The following is a 21,656-nucleotide window of genomic DNA, read 5'->3' as shown; positions in this document are numbered from 1 at the left end:
TATATATATATATATATATATATATATATATATATATATATATATATATATATATATATATATATATATATATATATATATATGTGTGTGTGTGTGTGTGAGAAATATATATATGTAATGTTCTGGTAGTCTCTTCAATTATAATCCTTCTCTGTGAGGAGATCTCTTTTCTGTAAAATCTTTTCCTCTGTGAGCAGGTTTCTTGGGAGGCTTCTGGAGCCTCCAGCCAGAGCAAAGATGTATACCTTCCTTTCCACTGCCAAGGCTATGATCCTAACAAGTCTTTACCATCTCAAGGCTTGAGTACTAAAAATAACCACCTAATTGGTTTCCTTATTTTCAACCTTCAAACTAATATGCATATAATTATCAGATTAAATTTTCTAAAAACACTGTTTTTATCCTATTATTTTCCTGCTCCTAGAATTCCCTGTTCTGCTAGTTAATGGATAATTTTCTATGTCTCCAACCTGACTTTTTAATCTAATCTCCTATTATTATTATTTTTCCACCCTAGTTTATTTTAGCTGATCTGGATGGATTTCCCTAAACAAGGCTTCAGTCTACTCATTTATGTGTCTCTGTCATTTCCCTCACTTTAATTAACTTCCTAAATCCTATTTATCTTCCAAACTCCAGTTCAAGTCTACATTCTGAACTTTTGTCTTTAGTCTGAATTTATTTTTGTCTGAATTTTTGCCTTTAGTTTTATTTGGGTAATTAATAGTTCTCTTGCAATGTTACTAAGTTATTTCATGGATGTTAGATCTTATCCTTCAATTAGATGAGAGATTTCCTGTTGTAGAACTAAAAACACATGATACTCAGTATTTGTATATTGATATTTGGCTACTATGTAGATAAGAATGCATTTAAAAATTCAGCAATTTACCCTGCATTTATTCCAAACTAATTAAATCTATTTTAATCCAACATATGATTGAATGCCAACTACGTATAAGGTAGAATGCTCAGTGATATAGGGGATAAAAGACATATATTTCACAATAACTTCTTCAAGTAATGTAAAATCGAATAGACAGATAACAAAATCACAAAGAATTATAACACAAGTCAAAAGAAACTAAATCTAAAGAGATTAAAAAAAACCCATGAGAGTTCTGAGTTCATACTTTAGTAGGGGTAGGAATTAAAGAAGGATTAATGGAAGAATGGCATTTAGGAAGGTACTTAGAAGAGATATTGGCAGAAAGAACATAAATAAAGATGTGAAGAAATGAGAGCTCAAAATACTCATCAAGTTCAGTTTAAATGAAATGTAGAGTACTGAAAACTTAAGTAGTAAGAAATAGGGCCAGAGAAACAAATCTAAATTCCAGGCTGAATTTTGGACTTTATTCTATAGGCAATGGGAACCACTTTAGACCTTTGAACAAGTGAATACTGGGATGAGAGCTGTCCTCCTGGCAAGATAAATCTGGCAGTGACAGCTAATTTTTATAATTACAGTCTCATTCAGTGAAATTCTAACTTTTTCTCTGCTCTGTTCCAAAGACCAAAAGATCAATTATGTAGTTGAGACTGGTCTGTAGTGCTCTCACTAGAACTTTACTTTTCCTATTACAGTGGTTAAAAACCCCTCTCTAACCAGGTTGTTAAAAATGAAAAGTGATAGATTTTTGAGTGACTTACCCTAAGTCTCCATCCAGATTTTCAAATACTTCACCTCCTACAGTTTCATTATCTGGATTCAAACAGATTTCTATCATGTTATAAATAGCATTTTGACCCCAGTCACTATCTTTCCGGGCTTTATTAAAATGTCGAAGTGCCTCATTTGGTTCTCCAGTATACCTTGTTAAGGTTAAAAACAACAGACCACAAAGTATTTATTGCTTTTTCCCTTCATGTATATAACTACTATATTTAAACTTTCAATTAATGTTCTATATTTGTATCAAATATATAGTATAAGAACATTTCACAATGTTCAGATTGTGAAATAAAAAGATAAGTTTCAGTTTGACACAATGCTAGAATTAAACAAAATTGTTATATGGGAAATTTATTTATCAAATTAATTTACCAAAGATAAAGTCCTTTACAATATTGAAATCCTGGCTCCAATTTGGCTCTGGCACTATGTTTCTCAGCCATCAAAAGAAACCTTGGAACATCTTCAAATTTTCCAGCTCTTCTTAGTAAATCAATTAAGCGAGATAGAGTTGTATAATTATCTGGCAACACATAATTTTAAAGATTTGAACAAAATGGTAAATGAAAATTTAAACATAATTGAAAATGCATTTCCTTCTTTTTTCCCCAATAGTATTTAATTTTTCCCAATACATGTAAAGATAATTTTCAACATTCATTTCTGTAAGAATTTGTATTCCAAATTTTTACTCCCTCCCCAAGAAAGCAAGCAATCTGATATATAGGTAAACATGTATAATCCTTCTAAACATATTGAAAGCATATTTCAAAGGTAAACATGAAAGCTTATATTATGATGGGTGGATAAAAATATAATTGGATGAACCACTGGATGAGAACTAAGTTATATTGGTGGTTAGTCTGATCTTGGCAGTCTATACCATCAAATCTGAAAGATAACATTTTTGAGGATTTGTTATTAATTCCTCTTCTAGGGCCACTGCCATTTAAATATATGAGCTATATTTTACTTTAAAACAATTCCTAAATATTTCCATGCTACACAATTCAAGATCTATGTGCCGCATCACTTTTGATCTCCAAGTTTTCTTTTATATTTATATGAATGTATTCATGTATTTATGTTTAGTATAGAATTATAAATGCAAATATATTTTAAAATTTATACTGAGAGGAAAGATAGGGATGCTTGCTGTCTAGAAAGGGTTTGATAGGCAACTTAGCTGAAGATTTTGATATCTGATAGCTGGCAAACTAAGAATTTTATTTCCTTATTTTCTTTCAAACATATACATACAAAGTATACAAAGACAGCTGATAAATGTAACTGACATTTTAGTATCTGTTTTCTTTTCTTTTCTTTCTTTTTTCTTTTGGACAATCATGGTCTTAATTCTCCACATAAAATAATTAACTTTGCATTGTGAATATAACAAATTTTCATTCCCAAGAAACTTTTCTTGATTACTGACATTTTTGATGACTATACTTTTATTTAGTGCATTCAAATATTTTTATACATTTCTTTGGCATTTAAACATAAAAATCTATACAAGATAAATTAGCACTCAATCTTATTCTGTTTTGTAATCCTTAAGTGTTCTTCATTTGTGCATGTTGTATATAACTGACTAAATTAAGTAGATCACATCTACTTTTGTATAAGCACCTTGAACAATATGGTATATAGAGATGATCCATGGATATAACCGACTGACCTGAAGTCTAGAGTGAAGGGCTTCTTTGCCATTTTAAAATGTAATGAATTCCTATTTGGCAATTTGATGAAGTCTATGAGCTACTACTTAGACTATTTTTAATGCATAAAATAGCACAACATAATAATATATAGTATAACAAAGGAAACTAACTTCATTGAAATTCAAAGATCATGGACCCCTTAAATCTATGCATAGGTGCTTTGGATCTATGGACTCAAAGTTAAGATCTATGGTGTAGAAGTTCTTATTAGCCCTGGTGATTCCTTTAATTTGAATTCTAATCTAGATATTCCATGATGATGACAAATATCTTTGGTAAATATATATCTTCCTCTTTTATGTCTCACATGATATAAATAATTAGAGGTCAAACAAGATTATACTTGTTAGGTCTTTCAGTGACTGTTGTATAAATTATGACCTATATGGGAGACATATTGTTGCAAAAAAATTCTTAATGTGACCTTTTATTCTAGATAGCAAATACTTTTTAGCCAATAATCAATAAGCACTATAGGAATTTATATTTTTTAAAATTTAGGTCAGTTGTTCAGTTGTTAAGATATTGGTGGTTACAGAATATTTTTGTAAAAGCACTCCTGTTTTCTCCTCATAATTTCATCAAGGATGTTATGTATATATGATCTTTATATACATACAGATTATTCCCATAACATTTTGTAGTGATGGATCACATAAAAGGCAGTGAGAGATGTTTATGCATGGCAGATATGAACATAATGTAACATACTCCTCCCCAAGAATTGCACAAGAAAAGTAGCTTAAGGTTACTGGTGTACTGGATGGATCCCATGTGAAGGTTTTATAGGAGGACATACACAAAAAAATTACATACAAATAAGAGATCATAGATTGTGAATTCCTTGAGGGCAGGGACTATCTTTTGTTTCTTTTGGTATCCCCAGTGCTAAAAGCACATTGCTATTATTTTGGATAGTAGACAGTCTTGATTTCAAGACAGTTTCTACCTATCTTCATTTTTACTTACTCTATTACTCTGCCAATCTTAGGCCCCTGGCTTTTCTGTGGTGTGACAAATATCATTAGAGTTTTAAATAATCATATAGTACTCTCTATGAAGAGATCTGTTTCTAGTGGTCCTTAAGTGATTTACTGTCTGAATCATAGGTTATGTAAAATCACTGATATTTCAAATCAACCCAAACTCTAGTTTCCTGAATTATACAGCCTTAGTGTAATAACGTAATAGTGAAAGATTGGATATATACTTAGAAGAGCTGGGCTTGAGTTAGTAAATGTCTTTGCCAGTTACTAACTAGCCATTTTGTTTGAATAAATTACTCTATCATCAAGTTTACTTAATTTTTCATAGACTAAATAAAAGCTTAAACTGCATGCTGTTACAATTTCAACCTAAAGATAATGAATTTTTAGATTTAATTTAACAACGATAAATAAATATTTATAAATATTTTTTCTCATCTGATGTTCACAACTATACAAAATTTGTAGTTCAAATAAAATCTTCAATTTACATATAAGCAAATGGAATTGTGAAAAAAAAGCTATTAAACGTTGTTGACATGGTATTTGTTGCTGTTAGATGGTGTGCCTGAAGTAAGAAAGGAAAGCTCTTAGCCAACAAGAACTTCAGATAGAAAATATGTTAGAAAGTAGCTGGAGAAAAAGGCAAAATGGATAGAGATTGGATGGGATGAACAGAATAGTTTATAAACTTTTAAAATCCTATTAAATAAATGCCATTTATTTACAAATGAGTATTAATAGAAAATATACATTTCATGTGTCTCACATCACACGGTAAGTTGCCCAACATAGAAAAACATTAAAATTGCTCTGATATTTAATAAGATCATTTCTTTGCATGTTGCAAGATTCTAGGTATTAGAGAAAGAAAATTCTCCTCTCCCCCCAAGAAAACTTAAAATTTATTTAATCATTGATTCAGACTTACTGAATCCAAAAAACTGATAGATGCTTGGAGAAAAGTGTTTAGATTAAAGACAACCTGTGCTGTCATGCAGCTTACAATTTAGTAGGAGAATAAAACACAAACACAAATTTCTCTAAGACAAAAGAATAAATGAAACATGCATTTGACAGCAGGCAAAACAAAGCTGGGGGGGGGATTGTTGTTGGTGATGGAAGTTCCTTTCTGAAAAAGGAATCAGGACTTTTTTCTTCTCTGGGTTTTTGCAACAGTGCCCTGTCTCTGTACTCTATTTGTATGATCATTCTTTCTCTGTCTTCTTTACTGCATCTATCTCCATCCCATAGACACTAATATGTTTCCCTCGAGGTCCTGTCCCTAATCCTCTTGTCCATAGTATTTTATTTGCTGATCTCATTAGGTTTTAATGATTTAATTATTATTTCTATGCAGATGATGCATATTCAGCCCTATCTAGTCTCTCTTCTGAGCTTTATTCCTTTAATACTAACCTTCTTTTAGATATCTTGAACCTAAAAAAGCATTTTATTCTTTATATAAAATAAGTCTACCTTTCTACTCAAACCCTTTCCTTTTCTCAACTTCTTTATTACTGAAAAAGACACTACCATCTTCCTAGGCAGTTGGGTAGCACTGTGGTTTGAGTGCTACACCTTGAAACAGAAGGATGAGTTTAAATCTTAGATATTTATAGTTATGTGATCTTAGGCAAGTCACTTAACATCTGTCTGAATCAGTTTCTTTATAAAAAATGAGGATAACAGTAACTACCATCCCAGGATTATATGATAATACACTAAAGGCTTTAAAAATGACTTCAGCCTGCCTATAGACATGTCAAATGATGTTCAATGGATAGGTTATCAACAACATCTTTCATAAGGAAACTTCTATTTATCTTGTGCAATTCTTATCTATGTTCTCTCATAAGATTGCCTCAGGGGATCCACCCAATATGGTAGAAACCTTTCTCTAAAAGATATCAGTGGTACAGGAAATAAATAATTAGGAAAATGGAGATTAAAACAACGAAATGTTGGTATTGAACTTTTTTCCTTCTTAATCTATATTGTAACTGTACATTTTCATGATTGATGATAGAAGACATTAATAATGACCTATTTTGCTCACTTTCTCATCTCTATAAATTTTTTATAAAAAGGATCAATGTATTAATGATGAAAACATGAGAAAGGGCTTGGCTTTCATGCATTAATTTTTAAAAATATTTTTATTTTGTTAAATATTTTCCAACTACATGTAAAAAACTTAAATCATTTAAAATAATTTGAGTTCCAAATTCTCTCACTCTCTCGAATTATAAAGCAATTTGATATCAATTATACATGTGAAATCATGTACAACATATTTCTATATTAGCAACACTACACAAGAAAACAAAAATGAAACAAGAAAAATAAAGTAAAAACAAAAACTCTATATTCAGAGTTTGTCAGTTCTCTCTGGAACAAGATAATCTCGTTATGGGTGCTTTGGAATTGTCTTGGATCATGTTCTTCATCAGAAAAAGTCTTCAAAAGTGTTTCTTGTTACAGTATTGCTGTCATTAATATACAATGTTACTCTCTGCTCACTTTACTTTGCATGAGTTCATAAAAACCTTCCTAGATTTTCATTTCTTACACAACAGTATTTCATCATGATCATATACCACTAGCTAAAGAAGTTTCTTTAGCCATTCTCAAATGATGATGTTCAATTCTCAGATGAAGAAATTAAAATTATTTCAAATGATGATGTTCAATTCTTTGTACTACACAGAGCTTCTATTAATATTTTTTTTTTTGTAAAAAATGGGTGCTTTTTCATTTTCTTTGAGATACAGATTTAGTATTAGTTTTTCTGGATCAAAAGGTATGCACACTATATAGTCCTTTAGAAGTAATTCCAAATTGTTCTCCAGAATGATTAAGCCAATTCACAACTCTAATAATAGTTATGTGTCCCTGTTTTTCCAATCCCCATGTAGCATTTGTCATTTACTTTTTCTCTCATGTTAGCAAATATGATAGGTGTGAGATGGAATCTCAGAATTGTTTTCATTTGCATTTCTTTGATCAGTGATGATTTAAAGCATTTTTCTATGTGACAACTGAAAGTCTTTTTTTTTTTTTTCCTTTTTCTTCTAAAAACTGCCTGTTCATTTTCTTTGATCACTTATCAACTGGGGAATAGCCCCTATTTTTATAAATTTGTCTTAGTTCTACATGTAACTTATCAGAGAAACTTGTTATTAAAAAGGTTCTCCTCCAGTTTCCGTTTTCCTTCTAATTTTGCTGCATTCGTTTTGTTTGTGCAGAAGTTTTAAAATTTAGTGTTATCAAAATTATTCATTTTACTTCCTATGAATCTCTCTATTTCATGTTTGGTCATAAATGTTTCCCTTGTCTATAGATCTGACAGGTACATTTTTTCATGCTCCCCTAATTTACTAAATAATTTATCCATTTTGATTTTACCTTCTTATATGGTATAAGATGTTGGTCTATGCCTAATTTTTGCCAAATAGCTTTCCAGTTTTGGCATAAATTTTTGTCAAATATTGAGTTTTTTTACTCCAGAAGCTTGGATTTTTGGATTTATCAAACATTTTATTACAATTGTAATTTATTGTTTTGTACTAAATGTTTTTCGTTGATTTGAGACATTATTTCTTAGCTAGTGCCAGACTGTTTTGATAATTATTGTTGTTGTTAAGTCATTTCAGTGGTGTCTTACTATTTGGGGTCTCATTTAAGGTTTTCCTGGTTTTGCCATTTCCTTCTCCAGCTCATTTTACAGGTGAGGAATTTAAGCAGGGTCATGTAGCTATTAAATGTCTGAGATCAGATTTGAACTCAGGAAGAGGATTCTTAACAGTCTTATCTAATTGTTTTGTTTTGATGATTACCACTTTGCAGTATATAGTTTGAAATATGTAACTGCTAGACCACCTTTCTCCATATTTCTACTGATAGATGCCCTTGACATTCTCAACCTTTTGTTCTTCCAGAAGAATTAATTTTTTTCTAGTTATACATAAAAAAATTCTTTGATAGTTTGATTGGTAAGACACTGAATTAAATAAATCAATTTAGGTAGAATTGTGATTTTTATTATATTTGCTCAGCCTATCCTGAGCAATTAATATTTTCCTCAACTGTTTAGATCTGACTGTATTTGTGTGAAAATGGTTTTATAACTGTGTTCAAATAATTCCTGGATTTGTCTTAACAGGTAGATTCTCAAGTATTTTATTGCCTATAGTAACTTTAAATGTAATTCCTCTTTTTATCTTTTGCTGATGGGATTTCATCATAGAAATGCTGATAATTTATATATATATATATATATATATATATATATATATATATATATATATATATATATATATATATATATATTATCCTCCAACATGTGGAAATTATTAACTGTTTCAACTAGTTTTATAGTTGATTTTCCAGGGTTTTTTGGCAGACCATCATATCAGCTACCAAGTGACAGTTTCATTATCTCATTGATAATTTTTATTCCTTCAATTTCTTGTTTTTGTTTTACTTTTATAGATAGCATTTCTAGCATAATATTGAATGATAGTGTTTATCCCTGAATGAACCTATTAGGCTTTGCATTTATCCCTATTAGATAAGGCTTGCTCTTAGTTTTAGATATTATGAATAATTTATTCCTATGATTTCTAATGTTTTTAACAGGACTTTCCCTCCATTTAGTGATATAATTGTAAAATTTCTGCTGTTTTTATTACTAATATGGTTACTTATGCTAAATTTTCTTAATGTTTAACCAGCTCTGCTTTCATGGTATAAATTCCACACAGTCATAGTTTATGCTCTTTGATATCTCCTTGCTAGTATTTTATTTAAAATGTTGCATTGATATTCCTTAAGGAAATGGGCTTTTTTTTTTTCTCTCCTTGGTTTAGCTACCAAAATCATATTTGTGAAATAAAAAAAATTGGGTAGGTGTTATTTTAAGTTTTCCCATAATTTCTTTACCTCATTTTCCCTCTATGACTCATTTAATTTTGAAAAAAAATTTTTTTGCCCTTTTAGGAATTCCTGTTTAGCAAACCCATAATTTTTCTTTAGGCTTTACTTGGAGCTATTTTGACCTAACTGGATTCTGAATTTGTCTTTCTTGGCATTCCCTATAACCACAGTACCTTTTCCCATTTTCCCACCCCGTTTCTTGATTTTAAACTATAGCTTAATGTTGGGATCTGTTCTTGGCTTTGGGGGAGGGGCTAGACCACTGTCACTATTGAGATTTTTTTCACATGCTGTTTTGAGAATTAGTTTGAGGATTTGGAAGTTTTTGGTGCTTCTAAGGTAGTGTGATCTAGAGAGGGGTATAGTCACTGTACTCTAGTTCTTACCCAGGAAGGGCCGCTGATATCTTGGAATTATAATCAATATTGTTCCTCAGGATCCCTGATCCACTGGAACTGGAAGTGATATTGTTCCTTAGAGATTTTGATTCCTTGAGAACAAAAATGATACTGTCCCTCAGACCTTCCCTTCTTTCTTAAGCCCTGAACTATGGACCTAGAAATGATTATAGGTAATGTAGCAGCATAGGGGTCCTCTATAATCTTTGACTAGTTCCTTTCTATCTCTGGCTTAAGAGCTCCTAAAATTGCTGCTGCTGCTTTTGTTGCTCTGGTTCCAACACAGTTGTTTCATTTATTTGGGTTCTGTACTTTCCACATCTGTATCACAAATCTCTGTTTTGATCCTAAGTTGTCTTGGGCTAGAAGACTGATTAAACTTTAATTTAAAAGTTGTTTTGGTAAGAATGTGGAGGGCCAGAACTCTGGAAAGATATATTTGAATTCAGGACAGCAGGGTGCTTATAGTTAAGCACCTACTCAGTGTGATTGATGGGATAATGGTTCTCTACTTAAACATATATTTAATGTGAAGTAATGATGTAATCACTCTAGTTGGCATATACTTAGTGTAATATGGTAATAGATGTAATGTTCTATAGTTGGCACATGCTCAGTTGCTGTAGTGATATAATTATACTGAGGTATTTAAGGGCTGAGAGGACTGGGAATACAGAATCTCAGTCACAGACACAGAGAGGACTCTATCTTTGACTAGCCTCTGATGGCTCTCCTGCCTTCATCACTTCTTCACCTAGAGACAAGGGCCCATCCAGAGATCCTCCAGAATGCTAGTCCAGATGTTACAAATGTTGGGAAGGGTCAGCTGGGTGTTTTCTTTATTCCACTTCATTTAGCTCTATTTCCAGAAGTACTCTCATTGCAGATTTTTTTTTGAATGGCATAGAGAATACAAGATTCTACTGTATTTACTATGTTAATAACAAACAAAAAAGCAAATCATTTGGCAGAACAAAATGCTATCTTTAAGGCTTTTAAAGTACTTCTCCATAAAGCATCTTCCAATCATGTGTTAAGATCATACAAGACTCTTTGATAGATGCAAACAGAGGTAACATTGTTCAAAGAATGTTTGAAGTGCTAATAACAAAAAAGAATTCAAAACTTTGCCAAAGGTGTTTCCCAATGTCACAAAGTCTTGCTTCAGGTCCAAATGGGAAAAATTACTTGTGAATAGAAATGTCTCCAAATATTCTTGTATTCCTGTTTTTAAATGGCACTGACCTTATTAAATGAAGCCCCAAAACATTGCAAATCAAAGAGTTCTACAAACACACAAAACAATTAACCTCACAATTTATATAGGAAAACTCAAGCAGGTGAGAAAGTAGATGGACAGGCTTTTGAGTTAGTATATATACCTTGGATAAATGCTGGCAAATGGACAATCAACAGGACCCAAAATGAGTAAGAAGAGGAAATCCTGAACTATTCCAAGTCCTTCCTAGCCTAGAGTTGAAAAGTTTATCTTTTCAATAAAGTGTCAATATTCTCCTGGTGATATATAGATTATGGAATGGCATATATAGAGTGCCCCCAGAGAACACAATAAATTCAGGTATAAGCAAGAAGAAAAGTTAATACCATATACTGTTGTCTAAATACTCAAAAGCATTTTCATTAAGTAAGTACACTATGTGGTGTCATTTTCATGTCTCTGAGGCTTTCTATACATTAAAAAAAATAACTACATTGGTTATACTATCTCAAGATCACATACAAATAAAAGGCTTACTGGACTTAACCTTCAAACACAAATTGTTTTCAATGACATAAATTTCACAATTATATCTACTAAATATTATCTTAGTAACATTCCAAAACAATTAGGATAAAGTATTCATATCTAACATCTACCAGAACAAGAACTTAATACTATTTTCACATTCTGAAAATACATTTAGAAAATATTTACCTGGTTTGCGTTCTAAAAGTTGTTGGAAATGAAATACTGCTTGCTCATAGTCCTGTTTTCTGAACATGAGATCAGCCATCATCTGCAAAAGTTAAATGTTAATTGTTCTAAAAATATTGTCACATATTCAAAACTGAATTCTGAAACACTGGATTTAACAACATGAGAAACATATCCTGAAACAAAGATCTATGAAAAGGAATCTTTTTTTAGCCTACAAGTTACCCTGGAATGATGATTCTAGTTCTCTTTAAAACAACAGAAGCTTTGCTCTGAGATTAGCATAGGGGGGAATAATAAAAGATTAAAAGTGAATTCCACTGTTAGCATCAAATTATATTTTCATTAATTAAATGTTTCTAGACTTAATTTAAAAGGCTGATTGCCTAAAATGTTATGTCCAAAAGCATTGCAGACAACTATGTTTTGCTCTCTTATTGTTGAGTCATTCTTGACTAAAATGCTTCCTAAAATTGATAGTGGAAATGGGAAAACAGTATTACTATTGGCTACTGTTTTGACCAATACCTTAATAGAATTAAAAATGTATATCCTCACGTGGCTCTCCCTCTTTTTTGTTTGTTTGTTTATTTTTAAAAGTGGGCTTCTCTTGTATTTTCTCCTTGGATATTTCAATAAATTCATCTGGATCACTGAATATACAGATAATAGTGTTTTTGTCTTGAAAGACTGTAGAAGTCATCTAATCTAACCTTCTTATTTTGTATAGGAGATTGATACCTACAAAATTAAAATGATTTGTCCACTCTCACATGGATAATAAGTGGCAAAAATGAGGCCATGGTAAAAAGCAAGCCATTAGTTTCTTAAAATTCTCAATTTGAATGAAGAATTTTGTTGCTTCTGGGATGAGAAGAACTGGTGTTTTAGGGAGACATGCTGACTTTAGGAATTCCTAGTGCTTTCTTTGTTTAACAGTGCTTCAATTATATGATAATTCTTCTCCAAGTCAGAAAACTGAAGGACTCCCTGTAGCTCCTCAGAGTGTGAGAGGGATTGACTTTTCTATAAATACCAAATGTTGTCCCCTTACAATTGAGTCCTGATTCCAGGGTCATTCATAAGGTAGACAACTGTTTATTGGTTTCCTCTGGGGGAAATGAGAGTCATTAATACAGGAAAAAGAGCGTTTTTGACTGTTTATTGGCTCTTTGATTAAGTCCTTTGTGTTTAGAGTTCTTTGCAAGGTAAAATAAAACCTAATTCAATATATTGTTAACCTGAGTATTTGTTTTCATGAGAGCTAAAAGCTCTTTTACTTTTTTTTTCCTGCAGAAATCTAGACATGAGTTATATTATGATATTCCCAGGGGAAGCCTTGAGTGACATAAGCCAAAGAGAAAATTACGTGAGACTGTTTACCTTCTTTCCCAAAATGCTTGCAACAATTGAACCTAGTTTCTGAAAACCCAGGCATTAGCTCTGGATAACAGGTTTTATCTATTATATCTATCATATCAACTGCAGCTTTCTTTGTATGAACTTCTATAAAAAACCCAGACCTCTTCCCACTTTAAAGAACATAAATCAAAACATCCCTTTTCAAAACATGTATCAATTCTAAAATAATGTAAGCAAAACATATGATGCTGTATGGAAGTGCCATTAAAAATCAAATTGGTTTACTTTATCTGAATTTTAGTTTCTATTATGTGAAAATGGCCTAAGTATCCCTTTGTGCAAGAGAACAATTTAATGCTGAAAAGACAAGTAAAGATTGTATCATTATTCAATGTTCTGGAATAATATAACTAAAAGACCCTCATGAATACCACAGTCATGAAGGCAAAAAAAAAATGTTTGAATGAGGAAATACTGCAGATAAAATACTCTGGTGAATAAGCAAGATATTCTGCCAATATGATATATAAACAATTTTTAAACCAGGCAACATAAACAGACTCTGAGAGTTCAGAGTTTAGACATTAATTCCTGATCACATAGATTAGATTATATGAGATTCAACAAAATCAGATGAGAATTTATCTGTTAAGCTATAGAAACTTTGGGGTGTATTTTAAATTCAAACTTCTGAAATTAAATTCTGTGAAGAAAAGACATGATAATAATGATAGCTAACATTTACATTACATCTACTATGTGTTACTGTACTAAAAACTTTTTATTATCTCATGTGATTCTCATGACTACAATGGGAGGTGGTTACTATTATTATATCCATTTGACAGATAAGGAAATTAAGGCAAATCAAAATTCAGTGACTTGCCTATGGTCACATAGGATTCTGGTCCCAATGCACTATACATTGACCTGTCTACCTATTTTAGAAGTACATCTTTCTATTCTACTTGAATATTGTTTTCTAAACATAAATTTAGTGATAATAGTACAATTGTATTTATTCTTCAAAGAATAAACATCAATTTTTTGATTATTATTAGTTAACTAATGAGACTATAACATCAAGTTTTTACATGACTCATTTAATTGTGATGCATTTTTCTGATTAATGGTTTCATAAGGATGGTTTCAATCTTTGCAATGTAGGTAACTCCTTCCAAGGTTGCAGACTCTAACAACAAACACATCTTGCTTGAATCTTGTTTAAGATCTTCTGTAAATCTTCCGCAGGGGTCCACCAATTTCCTGGAAATCTTTCTCTAGATCTTGATAAGTATGTGGGCCAGCCATCATCCCTCACTATAAGTTTTGCCTTTTCTGGTTTATACCTTTATCTTTGGCACCATCCTTTACAGAATGTCTATACAATTCTTTTAGCAACACACTGTGACTCAGTCATACCTATTCATGTATCTTTACAAAGCCCTTTGATTGGTCTGTGATTTTCATTCCTTATAAATTGACTCATAGTCAAATCTTAGCACCAGATAAATATTGACATTTAAAAGATGGGCTTTTGTTTCAGAGAGAGGATTGAAATCTTTAAAAGTGTGAATTTCCCAAATGTTATCCCAAGCACTGTCTTTCTTTTCCATTCTGGAGCCAGTTCATTGTCCAATCAGGATAGTTATGTTGATTAAAAAACCTCTAGGAGTTGTCCAGTTAAAAGAAAATGAAAATGTGGATAAATTCGATATGAATTAACAAGATAATATGAAAGAAATCTAAAACAATTAGTTTACATGAAAGTAGGTATAATTTGTAGGAACAAAGAGGTAACAATTCTTTTGCATTGTTTCTAGGCAATGTCTAGAGTATTATATTCAGTTCTGGATGCTCTATTTTAGAAAACACATTCCAAAATTTCCAAAAGCCAGCAGTAAGAGTCATGTGATCTTTAGTAGTGACATTTTATCTCTGTCGTTTTTTCCTTCATGCTATATGCAGAGTAACCCAAAAAAGAGGGAAATGTTTGGCTGGAGAAAGGAGGATTTAGTATTCTCCAAGCACTTGAAAGGCTATATCTGGAAGAAGTTTATGCTTGACCCCAAAAGGTAGATCTAAGAATAAAATAAAGAGGAAAAGGTAGGGTTGATGGAGGTGAAAGCTTCTTAATAATTCGAGATATAAGAGAGGTGGAATAGGCTGACTTAGGAGAGATGTCTGTTTTTCACTGGAGTCTTCAAGCAAAGACTGAATGAGCACTTGTTTGTTATGTTTTAGAATTGATTTGTCAAACAGGAGTGCTATGACATTCCTGAGTGCAGCCTGAATCAAGTTAAAATGTAACTGGGAAATATTTAACCACAACAAAAAAAGTCCAATAGAATACAGATAATGTCTCTATGTGCTTTTCATTATGTATCCTATAGAGATCCTTTTCTATACTTTAATGGATCCTATTTCTCTCAATCTGACACCACTGTTGTAGAAGACTTTTTTTTCTTAAATCAAGTATGGGTTGAATTGAATTTTAATTCTCAAATTTTGTTTCAAAATTTCCTCTTTTATTTTTTTGTCAAGATTGTATTTACTACTAGAGAAATTGAATCATATCAATCATTAGTAACTAAAAAAGGACCTTACATTAAGAGTATTAACATTTAAATTAATGTTTATAGGTTGTCTAAAATGATGTAACTTTTAGAAATTTTCTACCTTTGCCAAAGATCTCTTACTGCATCCAAGGCCATCTCCAGTCATCCTGATCTATATTTTCCCACTAGAGTCAGATGCCTCTGGAGAAGAAAGTGAGGCAGGTGACCTTGAACAGCCCTTCTTTACTTAAATCCAATTCACTTGTATGCCATGGCATCAACTCCCTGATGTCACAATCTTCTTTGAAAAGGAAGGACAACAACAACTACTTAGCCATCATCACTGTAGAAATGGAAGGGAGATCTCACAGGATTGACAGCCAATTTTCATATTTCTTTGTTTTATAAGTTGCTATTACTGAAGAATGTGTTACTAAGTGGCCTCTTCAAAAATAGATAACTTCTTGGAAAGCAGCCTTAATGTATTGCCAGAACTTTGCGTTAACCATATGGAAGATATGATGGAGCCTCTGATTACTGGGAATCATTTTTTTGCACCAATGGTCATCTACATCACAGTGACATATTGAAGTAGGAACTTAATTCACAGCATAAAGAATTTCCAAAACTTTACTCTGAATGATTATTTTAGCAAGTTCTTTTCATGAGATACAAAGAAAAACAAATATTTGTTGTAGTTTGGTCTCTTATAGCAAAATTCACTAACCATGGTAGCAGCTTCATTATCTTGGTCATTCTTGAGCAAGAGTGCACAATGACGCTGACAGGCAACAGGGTCATCTAGTGCCAGGTACAAACGTGCAAGTTCCAACATTGCCTATATATGAGAAAAAAAGTTGATTAAAATTTTTCTAATTTTTCAATATAGCCAAAAATATTGGAATTGAAAATATAGGATTGGCTCCTAAATATAAAGTGATGGTAGTAGAAAAACAATAGATGCTTTCCATGTGTTTTTAATAATACTTCTAAGACTTAAAAAACCCCAGCAATTTCAGCTTTTGTAAAGGGAATGAGAAATAGCAGAAAAAAGTATTTTGTAACTTGGAGTCAGAAGAGTTAGAGAGGAGACTACTTTTTTCTAAGAATTCTAACTTTGTAACTTTGGATAATGCACAACTTATTTGGACAATTTTATTTATTTGTAAAACAAAGAAGTTAGACTAGATAATTTCTAAGGTTTCTTTTGTTCCCCAATACTTAACAAACTAATATTAAATCTTTGGTTATTCAGGATAGCAAGTTGTTTGCCTTTTTTATATTTCATTAATGCTAAAGAATACTTTATATTTTGTTCTCCCTTCTAAAAGTAATATATTAATTTCAAAACTTTCCAACACAAGCTTTAACTTTCTATTCTTTTAGTCAAGAAACATTATCTACGTAGCACAGTATGATTGCTAAGTTTAATAATCTACTAAATAGATCTAAGAATACTCAAATTTCAGCTAGCAGAAGCAGGTATAGGAATTAAGCTTGCCCATACATTTTTATTTTAGATATGTCTGCCCAATACTTTTCTACCCCAATTTCACTAATCATACCCTAAATACAAAACTTATACATCTAATCTTAAATGGCCTAAAACTGATTGCTGAATCACATGATGAACATTTGAAAACAATGACTTAAGAGATAAACTTTTACACTTATACACATGGAATTTTCATCCTAATAATTTCATTTTTTAAACATTTCCAATTTATGATTACCAATATCTTTGTTTTTATTCTGAATTTGTTTTCTAACAACATTTCTTTAATTTTCTTTTAAAATGTAATTTGTGTTAGATTTCTTCTCATATTTTATAAACAAGATATTCAGAGAAACTTGATGATATTTGGTATCAAAGGTACTATAGAAAATTTATAAGGATTGACCTTGCTATCTGTTTCACAGTGAACAAGGGCCTCTTTGTAAAATTTAATTGATTTCTCATAGTCTCGCTGAATAGCAGAATGTTTTGCAATCTCAATACAGATTTCAGCTGCAAACTGTGTCTGTGTGAGAACTGCATCTGGCTGCTCCATTTGAACACGTTTTAGTACTCGGGCTTGTAATTCTCGAGCCTGAAAGCAATAAAAGATAATGCCATGAGGAAATGGAAAAGAGAAGAAAAGAGTACGTTCTAAGTAACTATGACATAAACATTTCATTTCCCACATTATTTGTCCAGTAGTTTGTTTGCAAACAAAATGCCTTTACAATTTCTTATTTTGCATTCATAATTCATTTATGTTCTGTGAAAATTTTTGCAAGTGAGACAACCAGTATTTTCTTTTCAAGTGCATAAAATGAAAAAGTCCATTTTTGAATGACATGAACTATAACAGCAGCACTATTAAATAAGAACATTTATATATCACTTAAAAGTTTGCAAATCATGGCATTCATATTATCTTAATTGATTTTCCCAATAGTTTGTATTTTTCAACACCCTTCCAATAAAATAATTTTCCAACTTTTTGCTATCTTGTCCCTCTGTTGGGTCTAAGGTGAAAACTTTACAATTATTTTTATTTGAATTTTTCTTATTAGCGAATTTTTCATATGGCTGTTAATAATTTCCAAATCTTTTAAGAACTATTTGTTCATATCCTTTGACCATTTATCAATCAGGGAATGATTCAGTCTTAAATATTTGTGCTAATTCTCTATATGTTTTTAAAATCAGAACTGAATAAGAGATTTAATACTTTCTTAAATGACAGCTTCCCTTCTTACACTAGATAATTCACTATGTCAGTGAAAATTTTTTATTTTGTGTAAGCAAAAATATTTTATAATTTTTAATAGTCTTGATTCTCCCTATTTGATCCACTACTTTTGACCTAGGCATATATATGAAAAATCCTTTATTTAGTTCTCTTTAAAAAAAAAGTTTGTTTCTTACATCATCATAGTTATACCAAATATTTCTTCCACTATCCTTTCCAAAGCCATCCCATATAAGAAATAGTATTTTGTTTTAAAGACATGATAAGATTGTCTCCATGTACCCTGTCTTCAAGATTAGCATGTTTTGCTTGCAAAGTAAGCATATTTCCTTTTAATGTTATTTTTTGTTTCTCTTCTTCTATATTATTCTTAATTTCTGCATATTTGCATTTCCAGTTTATTGCTGTTTCTTTTATTTTGTTTCTTTAAGATTTGCCACTGCAGATTCCAGTTTTTCTAGTCCATATTCCCTATCTAATATTCTTATTCCATTAATTTTTGCTATATAGGGCATAATTTGTTCTTTAATTCTCACTTCATTTTTAACCACTCAGAAACAGCATGTTATAGTTGCATGTTTTCATTACATTCCATAGGGCCTCCTGTTTTATTATGTGTTGCATCATTTTTTATTTTTATTTTGATGCATTAATTCACAGATGACTGAACTAGATCTGAAAGTTATATTTCTTTCTGCTGTAAATAATTTTCCTGGTGATTTTTCTGTTTATGTTCAAGGTCAAGTTTTTCTCTTTCTGAGATCTTCTGTACTTTCAAAGCTCTTCCTCTATCCTCCCCCCAATATACTTTTTGAATCTCTCTCTCTCTCTTTTTCTGAATTTCAGAGTTTTTCAGCTTCCTTTTTTGCTAAGCAATTCTTTGTGCTAAATAATTCTCAGGATATCAGCCTTGGTCTCTGCCCCAGGTATCTTTTATATGGATAGAACTGGCTATCATAGGTGTTAAGTACTTTCTCTCAGTCTTAGTGGAATGTTGCATAGACCATATATACTGTGTCTTGTTCCTGTATACTGCCCTATTCCTTCCATTCTTTAGTATTCTAGTCAGCTACTAACAATTCAGAGAGCTGCCATGCTGGTTCTGTATGGGTCTCTGAGGCTCTGGAAAGAGGGGAGAGTGGGATGTGGCAGTTAGTTCTATTTTAAGCCCAGACATAAGCCTTCCCTTTTCACTTGGTTTCTGGCTCTCCTGCAGACAGTTTTGCAGTACACAATGCTGCCTGTCACAGTGCTACTGTATGGCCCCAGTGACTTTCCTAAGTTTGGAGTGTGACATAGGCATGTTGGTTATTTGTCATGGCCAAACCACTTTTCCACAGCCTTGAGCTGAGATCTCCATGGGACTGGAAAGAAAGAGACCAGGGTTTTGGGCTAGGTCAGGCTCAGGATAGATGGAGTGAAGTGTGTGATAAGTGAACAAAATGTAGAAATCAGTTCATTTGTTAAATATCCTTTTGGGTTCCAGGTATTCTAAATAATGAAGACAACTGAACTTTCTTTATCTTTGGTGCAAATTTTCTGTTTTGAGAGGCTGAGGGATCAGAGAAAATATCTACTCTTCCATTTTATCATACTTCTAAAAGTCTTGATTCACATCTATTTTATTTTTAATAGTGTGACTTTTAATACATTATTCAAGTCATATATCCATTTTCAGTTTATTGTAGCATATGGTATGAAATGTCAGTCTAAACATTAATTTCTACTACAATGTTTTGCAGTCTTCTCAGCAGTTCTTGTCAAAGAGTTTTTTCCAAGTAATTTATGTTTCCAAGTTTATACAACACTAAGTTCAATTTTACCCAATTCTTACTTTAATGTTTTACTGATCAAGTATTCTATTTTGTTGTTGTTACAGTTGTTCTATTTTTAATCAATAGCAAAAATTTTGATGACTAATATTGTTTCATAATAATGAAATGTTGATGTCTGCAAGAATTAATCCCCTTTAATTTCTACTTTAAAAATTATTTCCTCGAGATTGTAGTTTGAACAAATGAATCTTTTTGTCACTTTTATCTAGTTCAACAAATTCTTCCCTTGATAGTTTCATTGATATAGTAATAAATCTGTAAATTAGGTTAGGTGGAATAGTCATTTTTTAAATTAAAATTGATATAGCCCAAATATGAGAGAGAAATATCCCTCCAATTGTGGAAATCATTCTTCATTTCTTTAAAGATTATTTCATAATTGTATTTATATATGTGTTTTGGTAAAATAACTCAAATATTTAATGGATTTTGCTATTATTTTTGAATAGGATTCTTTTTCTATTATATATTTCTGGATTTTTGTCATTTATATGTAGAAATGTTGCTGATTTTTTAATATACTATAATTTTATTGAAGTTATTTTTTAGTTTCTTTCTTGCTTCTCTGGGATAGTATTATTTTGAATTCTTGAAGCATCTTCTACCTGGTGCAATTCTAAAATCAATTTTGTATTTTTTTTTTTTTTTGTGTATATGTAGTCTTTTTTCTCTCTGGTGAGCTGTAAGCTCCTTGGAGTTATTGACCATCATTCCTTCACTCTCAATTATTAAGCATGGTATCTAGGAAATTTTAGCACATATTCAATAAATAGTTGTTGAATTGTAGTGCACATTATTTCAAAACTAAAGTGATAATTTTAATAGAAAGTTTAATCTAGTTATTTAATTGTTTGGTGACTGTTTAAACTATTTCCACAATATTCTAACATTTGCTGTTTTTTTCTTTAGAAAATTCAATTTTATTCAACAAGAAAAATCAGACTATTATCCTTTCCAGTTAGCTATGAATTCTATCAAAAAATTTTGATATCTGACTATACTGAAATATAGAGCAAATGAAATAAGATCATTCATATTTCCTAAAAATGGTAAAGTGGCAAAAAGAAAATTGACTTTTAGGTGACAAAGACAAAACCGTATACATTCCATTTTATATGAGCAAAGCATTGCCTGATTAGTAATTATCTATGTATAGAACTATAACTTATTATAATTAGCTTACATTTGTTATGTCTAATCATTATTTTTTTTCTTTAAAGTTTATCATATGCAGTAACTACTACACTGAGGCACAGAATATAAAAAAGGCCCAACAGTTATTTAAGCAATATCTCAAGAACTTTTAGTTATCATTTTTAGTTATTCAAAATTAAAAGTAAGATGCCTACATAATGTTAAAGTTAGTAAAGTTAGTCTCTATCATGCCTTGGTGCTTTCTGTCTCTTTTAATAGACTAAGAAATTGAGGCCTTAAGAGGCTGGCTTACTCGTCTGAGGTCAAATAGCTAGTCAGTGGTAGATATGAGACTAGAACTCATACTTCTTG

At 31.2% G+C, this 21,656-nt stretch overlaps 1 protein-coding gene across 1 annotated transcript in view; it reads right to left on the bottom strand.

The window, feature by feature from the left end:
• TTC21B (tetratricopeptide repeat domain 21B) overlaps positions 1-21,656 on the bottom strand; it is an 89,987-nt gene that overhangs the window by 15,877 nt on the left and 52,454 nt on the right. The window contains exons 20-24 of the mRNA XM_074303217.1: positions 17,479-17,667; positions 16,305-16,415; positions 11,658-11,739; positions 2,048-2,198; positions 1,654-1,815 (exon numbers count right to left, since the gene is read on the bottom strand). Coding sequence (XP_074159318.1) covers positions 1,654-1,815; positions 2,048-2,198; positions 11,658-11,739; positions 16,305-16,415; positions 17,479-17,667 — 695 coding nt within the window. The remainder of the gene's footprint in view (positions 1-1,653; positions 1,816-2,047; positions 2,199-11,657; positions 11,740-16,304; positions 16,416-17,478; positions 17,668-21,656) is intronic.

The sequence above is a fragment of the Sminthopsis crassicaudata genome, chromosome 3 (assembly GCF_048593235.1).
Source record: "Sminthopsis crassicaudata isolate SCR6 chromosome 3, ASM4859323v1, whole genome shotgun sequence".
In the NCBI taxonomy this organism is placed as follows: Eukaryota; Metazoa; Chordata; class Mammalia; order Dasyuromorphia; family Dasyuridae; genus Sminthopsis; species Sminthopsis crassicaudata.
This window is presented reverse-complemented; position numbering and strand designations above follow the sequence as displayed.